The 15,315-nt window shown below is 57.2% G+C and overlaps 2 protein-coding genes and 1 long non-coding RNA gene across 10 annotated transcripts in view; 2 read left to right on the plus strand and 1 right to left on the minus strand.

Moving 5' to 3' along the window:
* Positions 1-8,242, plus strand: part of ABCC8 (ATP binding cassette subfamily C member 8) — a 73,562-nt gene extending 65,320 nt beyond the window's left edge. For all 8 annotated transcript variants that reach the window (XM_059407608.1, XM_059407623.1, XM_059407612.1 and 5 more), the window contains exons 30-39: positions 2,758-2,860; positions 3,430-3,543; positions 3,855-3,975; positions 4,075-4,205; positions 5,114-5,192; positions 5,411-5,519; positions 5,907-6,010; positions 6,812-6,945; positions 7,396-7,458; positions 8,002-8,242. In XM_059407608.1, the coding sequence (XP_059263591.1) occupies positions 2,758-2,860; positions 3,430-3,543; positions 3,855-3,975; positions 4,075-4,205; positions 5,114-5,192; positions 5,411-5,519; positions 5,907-6,010; positions 6,812-6,945; positions 7,396-7,458; positions 8,002-8,139 (1,096 nt within the window). In that variant the 3' untranslated portion in view covers positions 8,140-8,242. The remainder of the gene's footprint in view (positions 1-2,757; positions 2,861-3,429; positions 3,544-3,854; positions 3,976-4,074; positions 4,206-5,113; positions 5,193-5,410; positions 5,520-5,906; positions 6,011-6,811; positions 6,946-7,395; positions 7,459-8,001) is intronic.
* Positions 5,493-12,036, minus strand: LOC132022393 (uncharacterized). Its single transcript, XR_009405585.1, has 3 exons — positions 11,950-12,036; positions 7,549-7,614; positions 5,493-5,576 (listed from the first exon to the last, which is right to left on the minus strand). It is a non-coding gene; the product is annotated as an uncharacterized LOC132022393 (long non-coding RNA).
* KCNJ11 (potassium inwardly rectifying channel subfamily J member 11) lies at positions 11,554-15,215 on the plus strand. The gene is made up of 2 exons (XM_059407648.1): positions 11,554-11,777; positions 12,484-15,215. Exon 2 carries the CDS (start codon positions 12,696-12,698, stop codon positions 13,638-13,640), a length of 945 nt encoding a protein of 314 aa, XP_059263631.1. The 5' UTR covers positions 11,554-11,777; positions 12,484-12,695; the 3' UTR covers positions 13,641-15,215.
* Positions 15,216-15,315: the final 100 nt, after the last annotated feature.

Here is a 15,315-nt window from a genome sequence, read left to right on the forward strand (position 1 = left end):
ATTTTTAGGATGACACAGCTGTGTAGGGTGTGACAGTAAGCATGCGACACCAAGTCCCATGTCCAGGAGTAACCCTAGGGCTCAAAGACCGGCCAAGAGAATTCCAGGAGGCTTGTGTCTCCTCCCTCCAAGCCCCAAAGCTCTAGGAGAGGTGCCCAGGCCCCCAATGCAGCACTTGTGGCCCCATTCACTCCCTGGGCCATCTGTGCCAGTGAAATGTCCTCTTAGGGGTCTTGTCTGAGTAAAGCAAAGTGACACAGAGTTCTGACCTGGCCTTGGCTCTGCTCCCTAGACGGGCCTATGCTGCCTTCCGCACAGAAGCCCCTTGGAACCTGGCATGATGCTCAGGTCTCCTCCGAGCCCCCTTCCTGTCTCAAGCCCACACTTTCCAGGTCCTTTGACTCTTGGGGCCACTCCCAGGCCTGGCCTCTACTCAGCCTTAGTACTGTTGCTCTTACGCAGGCTGTCCCTGCAGCCTTCGGGCTGGGCCTGGGGCAGAGGGATTGTGCCTCTCCTCCAGAGGGCCAGACCCTCTCCGTAGGATCTGAGAGGATGCCACCTCCCGTCCCCTGTGGTCAGTCAGGGGAGCCGCTGCCTGGTGAGGCCTCCCATGCCCTCTACACTGACACACTGGGAGATCTTTACATGTGGATGAAGGAGGTTTTGGTCCTCCCTGTGTGTGTTTAATTCATTGGCTTTTGCCCAGCAGCCTGCCCTGCTGAGAGCTGACTAGCATTCACTGATTGTGTGCCTAACACATGCCAGGCACTGTGCTAAGGGCTCTGTGTGTGTTATCGCACTGAATGCTCACAGAAGCCCCCTGACATGGCTTCAAGCAGCCACGCTCAACAGACAAGCCTGAGTCACCAACCTGAGGTCACGCACATGGTCAGAGCCAGTGCTAGGCCTGGAACCCAGGCCTCTGGGACCTTCTGACTTCTCTAGCAAGCCCTGTCTTTTCCCAGAAAAGTTTCCAGGGTACCTCAGCCCCCGACTCAGTGTTGGGCTCAGAGGCTATTTCAGCCCAGGTGGGAACAATTATTGTCCCTATTTTACTAGTGAGGAAACTGAGTCTTGGTCCTGACACACAGCCCTTAAGTAAGAAGGCTAAGAATCCAAAGTCTGCATGGCCCTACACTGGGACGCTCCACGTTCCTCACATCATCACACACCTATCCCCAGAGCCACACCTCCTACACACCTTCACACACACCCATCCCTCAGGCTTGCCCGCCACACACACGTGCACACGCAGGCAGACAGCTTCTCACGGGCTCATTCACAGCCTTCACATGGGGCTGCACACTTGCCTCAGCCACATCACACCACCGTGGCTGTGCGATCGTACACACTCTCGCACCTCAAAGACTCACTGGGCTGTCCTCAGACACGTGGGTCAGGCACAGCCCCTCCACCCAGAAGTAATCAAAGCAGAGCAAACACCTTGCAAGAGTGAAAAGCAAATGCACGGTTCAACTTGTCTTGAGCCCTCCGCATCCCCCGTTGTTTCCCTAAGGCCAGTGCTAAGACAGCTTTGGCTTCGATTTGTTCCTTCACTCATCATGAAACAAGCGCTCTCTGCCACCTCCTCTAGGCCCGGCCTAAGCCAGCCTGGGGTGAGGGGCTGGCCAAGGAGAATGAGGCCATGAGCCCAGGCTACGGAGAGAGAAAAACCAAGTCCACTCAAAGTAATGCAAGCAGAACGTGATAAGGGCACAAGCGAAGGGAAGAAGTCTCCAGAGTTCCTTCCTTGTACAGAGAGATCCCATCTACCTTAGAGGGTCAAGGAAGGTTCCATTTATTCATTCAGCAAGTATTTATTGACAGTGCCAGGTGCTAGGGATGCCCTGTGACCAAAACAGCCGTGGGTTCCATTCCCATAAGTTTACAGTCTCGTGAGGGAGATGAGCAGCTAGAGAAATGAACACATGAACAGAGGTTATGAAACAAACAGGTTGCAGAAAGGGAGAACAACAGTCCGGGAAAGACCACCCTGGGGAGATGTCATTTGAGGTAAAGCCTGAAGGCTGAGAGGAGTCAGCCTTGTGAAGAGCGGAGGAGAAAGCATTTCCAGGCCAAGGGGACAGCGCGGGAAAGGCCCTGGGGTGAGAAAGATCTTGGTATTGTGACGAAACTGAGAAAGGGCAAATAATAAATGATCGTCATTTCTGTGGCTGCAAAGCAGTGAGCAAGGGGATTTGTGGCATGGAGGGAGCTCCCACAAGCTCCCGGCAAGGAGCTGGCTCTTTGGCCTCGGAGCCATTGATATTCTAAGCAGGAGAGAGATGGGATGTAATTTATGATTTATAAAGATCATGCCGGCTGCTGTCAGCAGAGCAGGGGAGACCACAGGTAGACCTACGGGGAAGCTGACGCAGTAGGCCCGGTGAGTTTGTGGCGGACAGCAAGCAGGAGAGAGGCCTACTTTGGAGGCAGAAGTGAGAAGTCTTATAGAGGGATTGGTTGTGAATCCAGATGATTCCTCGGTTTCTGGCCTGGTCGTGTAGGTGGTCAGAAGGTGTTTTACTGTAATAGCGAGACCCTAGGGAGAAGAATGGGTCTTGGGCTGAAAGCAGGAGTTTAAAGTAGGTGGGAGTCTGGACAAGTCTGAATCAAGCAGCAGGGTCCTGGGAGGGCCCACCAGAGGGGAATGGACTGCAGATGGTCAGACACGGCATGTTTCCTGGCTGCTTCTCTGTAAGTAAAGAGAGGCCTGGGGGCCATGGAACCTTCAGACCCTCCCCATCCTCCCCCCAGGTATGAGGCTAAGTTCCAGCAGAAGCTCTTGGAATATACGGACTCCAATAACATCGCCTCCCTCTTCCTCACGGCTGCTAACAGATGGCTAGAAGTCCGTATGGCAAGTCCACCCACCCCCCAACCCCCGGGCCCCAAGACAAGGGCTTCTGATAGGGATGTGGAGCCAGAGCAAGGGCCAAACACGGACGAGATGGCAGGGAGAGAGGGTGGGATCGCAGCTCGTGTGTGCATACAGGGCAGGCACCAAGTCCTCCTGTTCTCCCAGCCCCGGCTTCCCTCCCTGTGTCTGGCCAGAGCCTCCTCTTCCCCATCCCCGCCCAGCGGCTTGTGCACCTGAGGTGTGCACCAGTAGCCAGAAGAGCTGTGTGTTCCACTGTGATGAGTGTGTGTCTGAATCGGGCCGTAAGACCTGTGTAGGCCAGCTGGGGAGGCTGCCTGGTCAGGCCTGCGCAGATGGCTGGGGGTGGGCCCCAGAAACGTGTGCACACATTGTCTCCTGGGGCTCCAGCCCTCAAGGCCTCCTGCATGTCTGATGACATGTAGGTGTGTTGCTGGGCTGGGGTAGAGTCTCTGTTGAGTTTCTCCCCTCCCTGAAGGGAGTGAGGTGCATTGGGGGGGCCCTGTGGCTTCGACCCCTGAGGGCCCACACCGGGTCGCCTCCCTCCACAGGAGTACATCGGTGCCTGTGTGGTCCTCATCGCAGCCGTGACCTCCATCTCCAACTCCCTGCACAGGGAGCTCTCGGCTGGCCTGGTGGGCCTGGGCCTTACCTATGCCCTAATGGTAAGTAGCAGCAGCAGACCGGGACAGCAGAGGGCTCAGATGTCAGCACTCAGGGAATCTCAGAGACGCCCTCCAGGCCCTACCCCAAGCTCCTGTGAGTCTGATGCAGGCAAGACCCTGTGGGTAGGAGGGCTAACCCAGGGCCAGGGCCCCAGACGGGTAGTGAGTCAGGATCCATGTTCGTTGTAACCCCCTGGGCCTCCAAGGGAGACCCCTGAAGAGCCAGCAGAAGACACTGAGGGCCCCTGGCCCACACAGAAGAGCCATCCTGGTGGCCGGGGTTGGGCCAAGCGCTCGCTGACTCCCCACAGGTCTCCAACTACCTCAACTGGATGGTGAGGAACCTGGCAGACATGGAGATCCAGCTGGGGGCCGTGAAGCGCATCCACGGGCTCCTGAAAACAGAAGCGGAGAGCTACGAGGGGCTGCTGGGTGAGAGGCCCAGACGAGGGGCGCGTCAGGGGGAGGGGGGCCCTCCTGGATACCGGCTGCCGCCTGAATCTGCTGGCTGAGCCCCGGTCTGGCCCCCAGCGCCCTCCCTCATCCCGAAGAACTGGCCCGACCAAGGGAAGATCCAGATCCAGAACCTCAGCGTGCGCTACGACAGCTCCCTGAAGCCGGTGCTGAAGCACGTCAATGCCCTCATCTCCCCGGGACAGAAGGTCAGTGGGCTGCAGGGCGGAGGGCGGGGCGGCCCCCCCAGTCAGCCCGTGGGTCCCTCACACTGACAAGGGTCGGACCACCTCTCCCCCATTCCCTCTTCCGTGCTCCTTCCGCTGCCCTCACTCACCCACCCAGGAGACGGACACCCCAGATTCCCTGGCTGCTCTCCCCGGGCACTGCCCCTGACCTTCAGAGCAAGTCTTTGGGACAGACAGTGAGGCCCCTCGCTTGTCCTGCAGAGGGAGCCGCGGCCTGGCACTCTGACCCAACTCTCTGATGGATTGCCTCCTCACACCCCACCCCTGCTCTGACAGGGCTCCCTTCCTTCTGTCTCTTTGTCTCTGTCCCTCTGTCTTTGTCTGTGGCTGTTGATTTCACTCTCCCTGACATTTAGATCTACCTCTCTCCCTGCCTCTGGCCCTTCCCATCTGTCCCCTACCTTTCTCGTCCTTCTGGGTCGTCATTTCTGTCTTTGTACTGGTTCCTTATTGTCTTTTCCTTTGGTACCGTGGGCCGGGAAGCCATGGGGTCAGAGATGACCTCAGTTTAAGGCATGGCACACAGATACACCCCTGTAAACCCCAATGAGCCACTCCCGGGCCCCCCGTCCCTTACCCACACACATAGACTTTGCACCACTGTCCCCAGCTCCCCTGCAGCCCCGTACCAGGCACAGCAAGTCTGACACCCAGGCCCAGGGAAATGGACATCTTGCCCTGCACTTGCTTGCGGGTCCCCAGGAGAGGTCCCTCTGGACCCAGAAAGCAAGCCCAAAGCCAGAACCCAGCCCTAGCCAAAAAGAAGCTAGTCAGAAAGGCAGGACAAAGAGATGCTGTGAGCTCCGGTGCCCGCACAGCCCGGAGTGAGCACCAGCAGGTACTCACCGTGTCCCTGCTCCTCTTTCCAGATTGGGATCTGCGGCCGCACAGGCAGTGGGAAGTCCTCCTTCTCTCTCGCCTTCTTCCGCATGGTGGACATGTTCGAAGGTGAGTGGTGTGACAGGCACCCCACGTGTGCCCGCAGCCACCAGGTAGGACCCCAGTCCTGGTGTATGGTCAGATGTCACAGGAAGCCCAGCAATCACTGCCTCTCCACCCCCCACCACATCCTCCATGGGACCCATGCTCCCAGGCTGAACCTGCCCCTGGCACCACCCACTCCCCCGACTCTTTCATGTCCCACCTGTGTTACTGTCTCCACACAGGGCGCATCATCATCGACGGCATCGACATCGCCAAACTGCCACTGCACACCCTGCGCTCCCGCCTCTCCATCATCCTGCAGGACCCCGTCCTCTTCAGCGGCACCATCCGGTGAGCCCCAACACTCCTGCAGTCCACCACGCCGTCCCAGGCTCGGGCGTCTGGGAGCTGGAGTGCGAGGAGGGCTGGTGGGCGAGGCCCAGAGCCCTCAGCTGGGTACCCGTTGCAGGGCAGGCAGCCCTGCTCAGGCTCTGGGCACCGTGGGCTGGCCTGGTCCCTCACACTTCCACCCTTGGGCCTTTCTCTCTCCTGTGAGCCCCAGGCGGGCGCTGGTAGAGGCAGCTCCCTGGCTTGCTGCCCCCCTACCTTTAGCCAGGCACTCTGAAGCCATCAGTTCTCACTCACTGCTCCCTTCCCCAGCCTTGACCTCTGCCGGCCCCCGGGGATGAGCCAGCACCCTGCTTCCCTCTCTAAGGGGCTTTCTGTGACCCCCTCCAGATTTAACCTGGACCCAGAGAAGAAGTGCTCTGACAGCACACTGTGGGAGGCGCTGGAGATCGCCCAGCTGAAGCAGGTGGTGAAGGCGCTGCCCGGAGGCCTGGGTAACTATTCGGGGAGCAACAGGACAGCACTGGAGGACATCGGAGGGCTAGGAGAAAAAACTCACGCCCGTGTCTGAAGTTTGCCCAGGGTTTGGTCTAGGGTCTGGCAGGACCCCAGACACTATCCTGTATGCCCTTTTACCTTACAGAAGCCCAGAGAAGTCACGTGAGTTGTCCCAAGCCACACGACTGGTCAGTTCAGGGGCTAACTTCTCCAGAGGAAACTGGGGCGAGGGGGGAGGGGTGACAGCAGTTGTCACTGTGAGACACGGCTTGCAAGTCCAGTGTATTTTGCCCTGCCCATGGCTGCCACCAGCCTGCCCAGCTCTGCCCCGAGGAAGGAGAGGACAGAAGGGGACATCCCAGGCAGGGGTCACTCCTCCAGGGTACAGGGAAGACTCTGCCCCCGCCCCCTGCAGAGGACAGCAGGGTCTTGATGTATTTGCCACAGCCCCCGTGGCAGTGAGGGCCAGCCAAGCCTTGGCTTCAGAGACTCAAGCCACTGGTGCCCTCACACAGCTCCAGCACCCACACACTCAGTGCACAGGCTCCCTCTCCGAACAACCCGGGACCACAGCCGCGCTCTCCTGCAGAGAGCGCTCTTCTCTGTAATCCTTGCAGATGGCACCTGTGTCATTAGGTCGAGTGCAGCCGCCCTGCACACCCCCGGCCTCGTGACACACCCATGCATATTTGCCCTGTACATACATTTCCTAATGCCCTTAAGCCATGGTGTCTACTAAACTCCCAGCACCAGACTAACTCAGCCCCACTCTGCCTCCCCGGGGCTGTTTATTTCAGATGCCATCATCACGGAAGGCGGGGAGAATTTCAGCCAGGGCCAGAGGCAACTGTTCTGCCTGGCTCGGGCCTTTGTGAGGAAGACCAGCATCTTCATCATGGACGAAGCCACGGCCTCCATCGACATGGCCACGGTCGGTCAGGAGCACAGCCGTGGGGTGGGGTCTTGGAGGGAGATATCATGGGGTCTTAGGGTGAAATTTGCACAAAGTGGTCCCAAAACTCAAGTCATCTTTAACATCAAGGGCACCTTGAAAGGGAGAGGGCTGGGGCACATTTCTAGCTCACAAACACACAAGAGACTCACAGAAACTTCACACTCATCACCTGCCACACAGCCCAGCCAGACACATGCACAGCACACACACACACAGAGCTGAGCCCCCAACAGCCTGAGCCCAGCCCCTGAATGCTAGAACTTGGTTGGTCCTATGGAAACAAGGACCAGACAGATGGAGGGAGGCGTGGGCTAGGATTGATCTCCCATGGGAGACGGACTGCAGCTGTAGGCCCCCGTCCCCAAAGCCAGGCCAAACCCTATCCCCGAGGCAGATGAGCCAACCAGTATTGCTCCCTCCTGGCAGGAAAACATCCTCCAGAAGGTGGTGATGACGGCCTTCGCAGATCGCACCGTGGTCACCATTGCGGTAAGGGGCCCCTTGCTGCGGTGCAGGGCCACACCCAGAGAGAGGGCTGGCCGCTAGAGGCTGCCATCAGAGGGCAGCCACCACACTCACCTGGGCCTGGTAATCAGGAGAAGCCCCTGAAGTGACGGTGCAGAATCTGGAGGGCTTGCAGGGAACCTGGACCGCAGGAAACAGGGTGGGTGAGGACTTTCCTCAGATCCCCCTCTCTTTCCCCAGGTTCCAAGGCCCGCCCCTACCCCAAGGTCCCAGGAGCTAGGCTAGGCTACCTACTCTATAGGTAGTAGGGGTTGGGCTATGAGGTGATCTCTGAGTCTTGAAGCCCAGAGGTGAGAGCAGAGCTGAGACTTGGTAAGGGGAGAGGGTATCATGAGTGAACAGAGTGCTTGGGGTCACAGCCACCCCAGGGAAGGGCAGTGGCCACAGAGATGGGACATTCCATCTACATGCCTCCTCCCCTGAACTGCAGGAGGGACACCCTCAGCCGCCCCTCCCTTTACCACCCCCCACCCCACCACCCTGACCAGCACCCCCTGCCCCACCCAGCACCGTGTGCACACCATCCTGACTGCAGACCTGGTGATTGTCCTGAAACGTGGCGCCATCCTTGAGTTCGACAAGCCAGAGAAGCTGCTCAGCCGGAAGGACAGCGTCTTTGCCTCCTTTGTCCGTGCGGACAAATGAGCCCCTGGAGCCCAAGTGCCACCCCGCGCCCCAGCCTCCCCCGCGCCTTCTCCCTCTGGGGCTTTCTAACTGTAAATCACTTGTAAATAAAGAGATTGATTGTTTCCTACTGGAGGCCTCAGGTCTGGTGGGCAGGGACAGGGTGGCCTGTAGGTCCGGTGGACATGAGGCTGTGTGAGTGTGGCCAGAAGTGCATTTTCTTATCTGTGAAATGAGGTTTGCAGTAGTCTGCTCAGGCATAACAAAATTGCGGCCGAAGAGACTTAAACAGAAATGTCCTCTGACAGATCTGGAGGCAGGAAGTCCAAGATCAAGGTGTCATAGGTTTGGTTTCTCCTAAGGACCTACTTACCTCCTTTACAGGCCCTATCTCCAAATACTGTCATGCTGGGAGACATCAACAGGAATTTAGGGCTCTAACAAATAGATAGGGGGGCAGACACAATTCAGTCTGTAACAAGGGTTATCACATTTTTTGTGATTATCTCATTAGACAAAATACCCCCCTTCCTTCTCACTATATATCTTGGATTAAAATTGTGGGGTACCCTGGATTAGTACCACTTCCATGACAAATGACAGGAACCCAACTCAAAGGGGCTTACCTAAAAACTGGAATTTATTACCCTATGTGATGGAGAAGGTCTGGAGGTGTACTACTTCAGGCATGGCTGGATCTAGCCGTCTGACCACAAGCATGTGTTTCCATTTCTGGGTTCTTTCTTCCCCTCCCTCCATGATGACAAATGGCCACTTGCCCCTCCAGTTTATACCCTACCACTCTGAAAAAGAGTCCCAGCAAAATTCTTGGGAGCAAATTTCAATGGACCAAGTTAGGTCATACCCCTACCTCTAAAGCACTACGGTCAGAGGGATGGGCTACACTGACTGGCTAGGCCCAGATCACATGTCCCCATCTGTGGCACCCACGGAGAGGCATTCAGAATGGAGGAAGGGTGGTCCTTCAGAGGGAAGCACGATGCATATACCACAAGTCACCCAGGTAGTGTCTGGAGATGCTGAGACCCAGACACTGGGGAGATCAAAACAACAGATATCCTTAGATTCCTTCAGCATCATAAAGCAGGAATGCATAGCTCCCCGAGCCCAGAAATGGCAGGTGCTCATTTACGTTTTAATCATATCACGTTTTAATCATTTTCACATTGACTCCAGTACTGGCTATCCCAGCTCTAGGGTGCAGAACCAGGAGTCTTAGGACTGTGTCCCTCTTGGTTGCTATGGGATCAGAGCAATGTAAGGACAACCCTCCAGTCACTGGAGAGAGGCCCAACACAGACCTCTTGGATATTCCAAGAGCCAGAGGGAATCAGGAAGTGAGAATTCTGTAAGACCTGGTAGGCTGCCTAGGGGAGGCAAGATGTGATTTGAGCATGAGAAAGGTGGGAATGAGACAGGCAGAGTTAGAGAAAATGGCCCATGGGGCAGGGGGTGGGGGCATAGGATCATAGGGCCTTAAATGCCAGGATAAGGAGTCTGGGATAAGCCCATGAACAAAAGAGAAGTGGAGAAGGTTTCTGAGTGAGAAAGGAGCTGACAAATTCAGTATTTGGGGGAGTTGACTATAAGAAGGTAAGGATGGAGGAGGGCAGGAGGCTGAGCTCTTTGGGTAAGGGGCCCACCCTCCTAGGAAGGGCAGAGCAGGTAATAGCTGAGGCCTCAGGGCCACGCTGTGAGGCAGGGCCTTGCCTTTCCAGCTCTAAGATGTCTCTAGGGGCCACCCTCTCTACCAAAAGGCCGCCTAAGAGCAGGGCCTGGGAAAGGAGAAGATTCTTAACCCCACCCCCACCTTGTGCCCACTACACCCCACAGGATTGAAGGGAAGTAGCAGGAATAGGGCAATGTCCATACTGAAGTCTTACAGAGATGCCCAAGGCCATTCTGGCCCAAACCTCTCTATAGTATCCCTGATGGCCTGCCAACTTTGACTTGGATACTCCAAAGATATGGGTCATCTCTGGTTATTAGAACTGACTTGCATATGTGAAATCACAGCCTGCCTCCGTTCCACTCAGTGACTATACTGGTTCTATACTTTGGGTCACATAAAACTATTAGTCCACCCTCATTGGACTCCTGGGGTTTCTGCACTAGTGCCCAAACTCCCTAGGGGGCTCTCTAAGGCTCCTTTTCCAGTGGCTGAACAGATGTAGTTGCCTCAGAGTTTTCCTGTGTAACCCTGTCTCCTTGAACTCTCCCACTCTGATCATCCTGTTCTCCCCTCCCCACTCTAGGGACTACATCTTTGTTAATACAGTCCAAGCTCACACTTACCCTGAGTAACAGTGTTGACTCTGCCTACAGATGAGTATGAGACAGAAAGGAAAACTCAATATGAAAATCACATGTGCCCCACTGTGGTCCATATCCCCACTGTCCCTATCTTGGGGCCCTGCCTCATGCTCCCACTCCAACAAATGAACACACATGGGTCAGGGCTACATAAATATCTGAGCCTCAGAGGGGGGATGGGGCCATTACTGTCCCAACAACAGAGACCCAGCAGGTTTTCTCTCTCAGCTGAGAACTGGGGCCCAAGCCACAGGGCAACCCTAGACTGATGCCTGCAGTAGAAGCACCACTCATGTTCAGGTCAAGAGCTCGAGTCCCCCAGTTCCCAAGCCAACCCTAATACAGCCCCTCAGACCCACGTTCCTCCCATTACCTAAGGTTTAAGAGACCAGGCAGCAGGTGTAAGGAGGTGTAAAGCAAATGTCCGTAGCTCAAACTCTCTTTAAAATACAGGGGCGTAGTTGTGGAATGATTAAAAAGATGCAACCACCCAGCCTTCTGGGCTTTTGCGAATCTGTTCCGACAGTGGCTAGTTAAGATCCATTATTTTCTGGGGAGGGAGTCCGTGGCTTTCATCAAATTCTCAAAAGATCTACGACTCAGAAGAGATTAAGAACATCCCCAAAGAGAAGAAGCAGTCAGTTGAGGAATCCTCAGGCCACCTAACCTCTTGCGGTCACCGGTTTGGTGACGCAGCTCCTCAGAGCCTCCTCTCGCTGGGAACCTGCAAAGCCCAGTGCTGCACGAGAGGTGCATACTGGCGCCCCTGAGAATGGGAAATTGGAGGAGGAAAGGCAAGCCAACTGAGGCTGCAGTCCTCAGACTGAAAGGGCGGGTCGCGGCGCCCCTCCCTGTCCCCGCGTGGGCAGGAGGAACCTCTTTTTGTCCCTCTGATTGGGCAAACCTTCCCGGCCACACAGAATTTGTAACAGGAAGGCGGGGCGTGGAGGTGGGTGTGAATGACAAGGGGCGGGGCTTGAGCCCGTGCCCGCCCCTCCTCCAGCTCAGGAATAGGTCGGGCTCCCCCTGGCGGCTCCGGTCCCCCACTCCATTCCTCCGGCGCCCCCGCCCTCAATCTTCTGCCCCCATCTAGTACAGGTCGGTCTCAGCGGACCAACGGACAGACAGGCGGACGGACGCACGAACGAAAGGACGACCCGCTGGGAAGCCCGGGCAGCAGTGGGGGCGGGGAGGCCACGGCTGCGGCTTGAGGAGCAGGAGCAGGTGCTGCGGCGACGAGCGGGCGGGGCAGGACGGAGCGGAGCGCCGGGCGGGGGCGCGGCGCCGGCTTGCGTGGGCCGGCGAGGAGCCGAGAGGCCGCGACCGTGAGTGAGCCCGGCCAGGTTGCGCTGTGGGCGAGGGGATCTGGAGTGGAGTCGGGTGGAGTGGTGACTCTGGAGGGCACAGGATCCCAAGGAGACAGAAAGGACAGAGCTGGAGGGGGATCCGACCGGCCGCGGGGGCGCTGCGGAGGGTGGGGTAGAAAAGGGGGCATACCTGGAAGCGAGACGGGGGGTCGTCAGAATATGAAGCTGGAGCTTGGAAGGGGGCCCGGGAGCAGAAGTGAGTGAGGCGGGAGAAACGGTGGGGGTTGTGTGAGGTCTGGCGAGTTGGGAAGATCCAGAGGTGCTAAGTTCCAAGGTAGAGGAGGTGGGTTGAGAAGGAAACCCAGGTGGGGAGAAGGAGCCTCGGCGGGAGGCCCAGGGAAAGTCCGCGGTGGGAGAGAGTTGAGCTGAGATTCAGGCGAGGTGGGGAGCAGGCCCAGGCCTGGTAGGAGGCTCACTAGGCAGTGGGCAGGCGGGCCCAGGTGTGAGGCTGGTTTAAAGAGGCAGAGGCCAGTCGGAGGTGAGGAGGAGTCTGGTTGAGGCAGCATCTGAGAAGTGAGGCCAGCACAGACTGAGGGTGGTTCCGCAGTGGAAGGGCTCCCCGCGGAGGAAACCCCACCGTGAGGCCCAAGGCTTGGTCAGGGGAGCGCCCCCCATGGGGGAAGCCTCTCCCCGGTGGTTGCTGGAGCCATGCTGTCCCGAAAAGGCATCATCCCTGAGGAGTATGTGCTGACGCGGCTAGCAGAGGACCCCGCGGAGCCCCGGTACCGAGCCCGAGAGCGGAGGGCCCGCTTCGTGTCTAAGAACGGCAATTGCAACGTAGCCCACAAGAACATCCGAGAGCAGGGCCGATTCCTGCAGGACGTATTCACCACGCTGGTGGACCTCAAGTGGCCACACACGCTGCTTATCTTTACCATGTCCTTCCTGTGCAGCTGGCTGCTCTTTGCCATGGTCTGGTGGCTCATTGCCTTCGCTCACGGTGACCTGGCCCCTGACGAGGGCACCGTTGTGCCCTGTGTCACCAGCATCCACTCTTTTTCCTCTGCTTTCCTTTTCTCCATTGAGGTCCAGGTGACCATTGGTTTTGGCGGGCGCATGGTGACCGAGGAGTGCCCGCTAGCCATCTTGATCCTCATTGTGCAGAACATCGTGGGGCTCATGATCAATGCCATCATGCTGGGCTGCATCTTCATGAAGACGGCCCAGGCCCATCGGCGGGCCGAGACCCTCATCTTCAGCAAGCACGCTGTCATCGCAGTGCGCCACGGCCGCCTCTGCTTCATGCTGCGCGTGGGTGACCTCCGCAAGAGCATGATCATCAGTGCCACCATCCACATGCAGGTGGTGCGCAAGACCACCAGCCCCGAGGGCGAAGTGGTGCCCCTCCACCAGGTGGACATCCCCATGGAGAACGGTGTGGGGGGCAACAGCATCTTCCTCGTGGCTCCTCTCATCATCTACCACGTCATTGACGCCAACAGCCCACTCTACGACCTGGCGCCCACTGACCTGCACCACCACCAAGACCTCGAGATCATTGTTATTTTGGAAGGTGTGGTGGAGACCACAGGCATCACCACCCAGGCCCGCACCTCCTACTTGGCCGACGAGATCCTCTGGGGCCAGCGCTTTGTACCCATCGTGGCCGAGGAGGATGGCCGCTACTCCGTGGACTATTCCAAATTTGGCAACACCATCAAAGTGCCCACGCCGCTCTGCACGGCCCGCCAGCTTGATGAGGACCGCAGTCTGCTGGACGCCCTGACCCTCGCCTCCTCCCGTGGCCCCCTGCGCAAGCGCAGCGTGGCTGTGGCCAAGACCAAACCCAAGTTCAGCATCTCTCCGGATTCCCTGTCCTGAGCCCTGGTCGCTCAGGCCCCCACACTGCTTGTGTGCACAGAGGCCGCGTGTATGGTATGTAGGGTGGGCGTGGTGTGGGCCCCTTGCCAGGCCAGGTCCTGGTGTGAGGCTGGGCCCTCTTCAGCTCAGCCTCCCCCCTGCCGTTAGCCCATGGTGTTACAAGGCACTTGTCACTACTCTATTTCTGGCCTCAGAGGAAGCCTGTGCTGGGTTATTTTTGTCTCTGCTCCTCCCCAGCTCGGGACTGGCTCACCCCCCCACCACCCCTGTCCCCAGACTGGGGAAGCTGTGGGAAGTGTTGGACCCTAAAGTTGGGTCTCCCGCCAGTTCTGCCTCCCCATGATCAACTGACTGCAGGCCTGGGCAGGGGAGGAACAGTCCCCGGATTGGCAACCTACTGCTCTGTTTTGGTGACCCCAAGAGACGACCAGCCACTCTTGGTCCCTGAAGAAGAGATGGCCTAATGGGTGGGCCCTGCCAGCTGGGGAGAGCAATCAATGAAGGAGTGTATTCCAGCTGGAGAATTAGAGGTGTGGAACCGACACAGACAGGGAAGGCTGAGACTGATCAGACTCCCCTCCCTGAGGCCGACCCAGATCAGGAGGAAGTGGTGTGAGGACACGCAGCTCTGCTGAACCTTGGTCAGGCACAGGAAAGAGGAGATGGGCCCCTGTGCCCCTGCCCTGTGCCCTGACAGCAAGGCTTCTCTGGGGAGGGGCTGCTGAGCCTGCCTGCTCCCATTCTGTCTCTGCCCCCATTCTGTCTCTCCTGGCTGAGGAGAGAGGTCGAGGGCCCACATACAGATTGAACTCTGGCTCCCCACCAGTGACTGTCACTCACTATCTGTCCAGAGGGGGCTGTGAAGGGTCTTTGGGTCACTAGAAAAGGAGATGTTGGAAAGCTCGGGCTGCCGGGGGTGAGTGAGGCCTCTGATGCAAAGAGGCCTTTGGTCCTTATGGGCTTGACCCCAGACAGGGCTCCTGGAGCAGAGCTACATACACCTGCTGGGGATTCTGCTTTCTGTGCTGTCAATAAAACCTCCCTAAACGCTGGGCAGTTCTTGCTGGGGAGGGAGGGGGCACACTGGTGGACAGGGAAGGCAAGGGCTGACAGCTGCTCGCCCACTTTCCAGAAGTGCCACAGATCCTAGCCAGGCGGCCAGAAAAAAGACCTGAGGTTGACCCTTAGCACCCAGTTCAGAGAGACTTGAGCTTTCTGCCTCAGCCCGCCCAGCCCTGCCAGCCTGTCTGGCCATCTCAGTTCTGGAGCACCTACCAGGCTTAGAGCCCTCAGCTTGACCTCCACTCCTGGGATTTGCTGGAAGGTGGGGTGCTCAGGGAAGAGGTGGGCCCATCATATGCATTACTGTACAGGGATATTGCAGGTTTGGTTCCAGACCACCACAACAGAACAGATACCGCGATAAAGAGAGTCAAATCAATGTTTTGGGGTTTCTCGCCGCATATAAAAGTTATGTTTACACTATACTGTAGTCTGTTAAGTGTGCAATGGCATTATGTCTAAAAAAACAATGTATGTACCTTAATTAAAAAACACTTTATTGCTAATAAGTGTTACCGATAGTCTGAGCCTTCAGTGAGTTGTAATCTTTTTGCTGGAGGGTTTTGTTTTGTTTTGTTTTGTTTTGTTTTGTTTTGTTTTGTTTTGTTTTGTT

Source organism: Mustela nigripes, chromosome 1, assembly GCF_022355385.1.
Source record: "Mustela nigripes isolate SB6536 chromosome 1, MUSNIG.SB6536, whole genome shotgun sequence".
In the NCBI taxonomy this organism is placed as follows: domain Eukaryota; kingdom Metazoa; phylum Chordata; class Mammalia; order Carnivora; family Mustelidae; genus Mustela; species Mustela nigripes.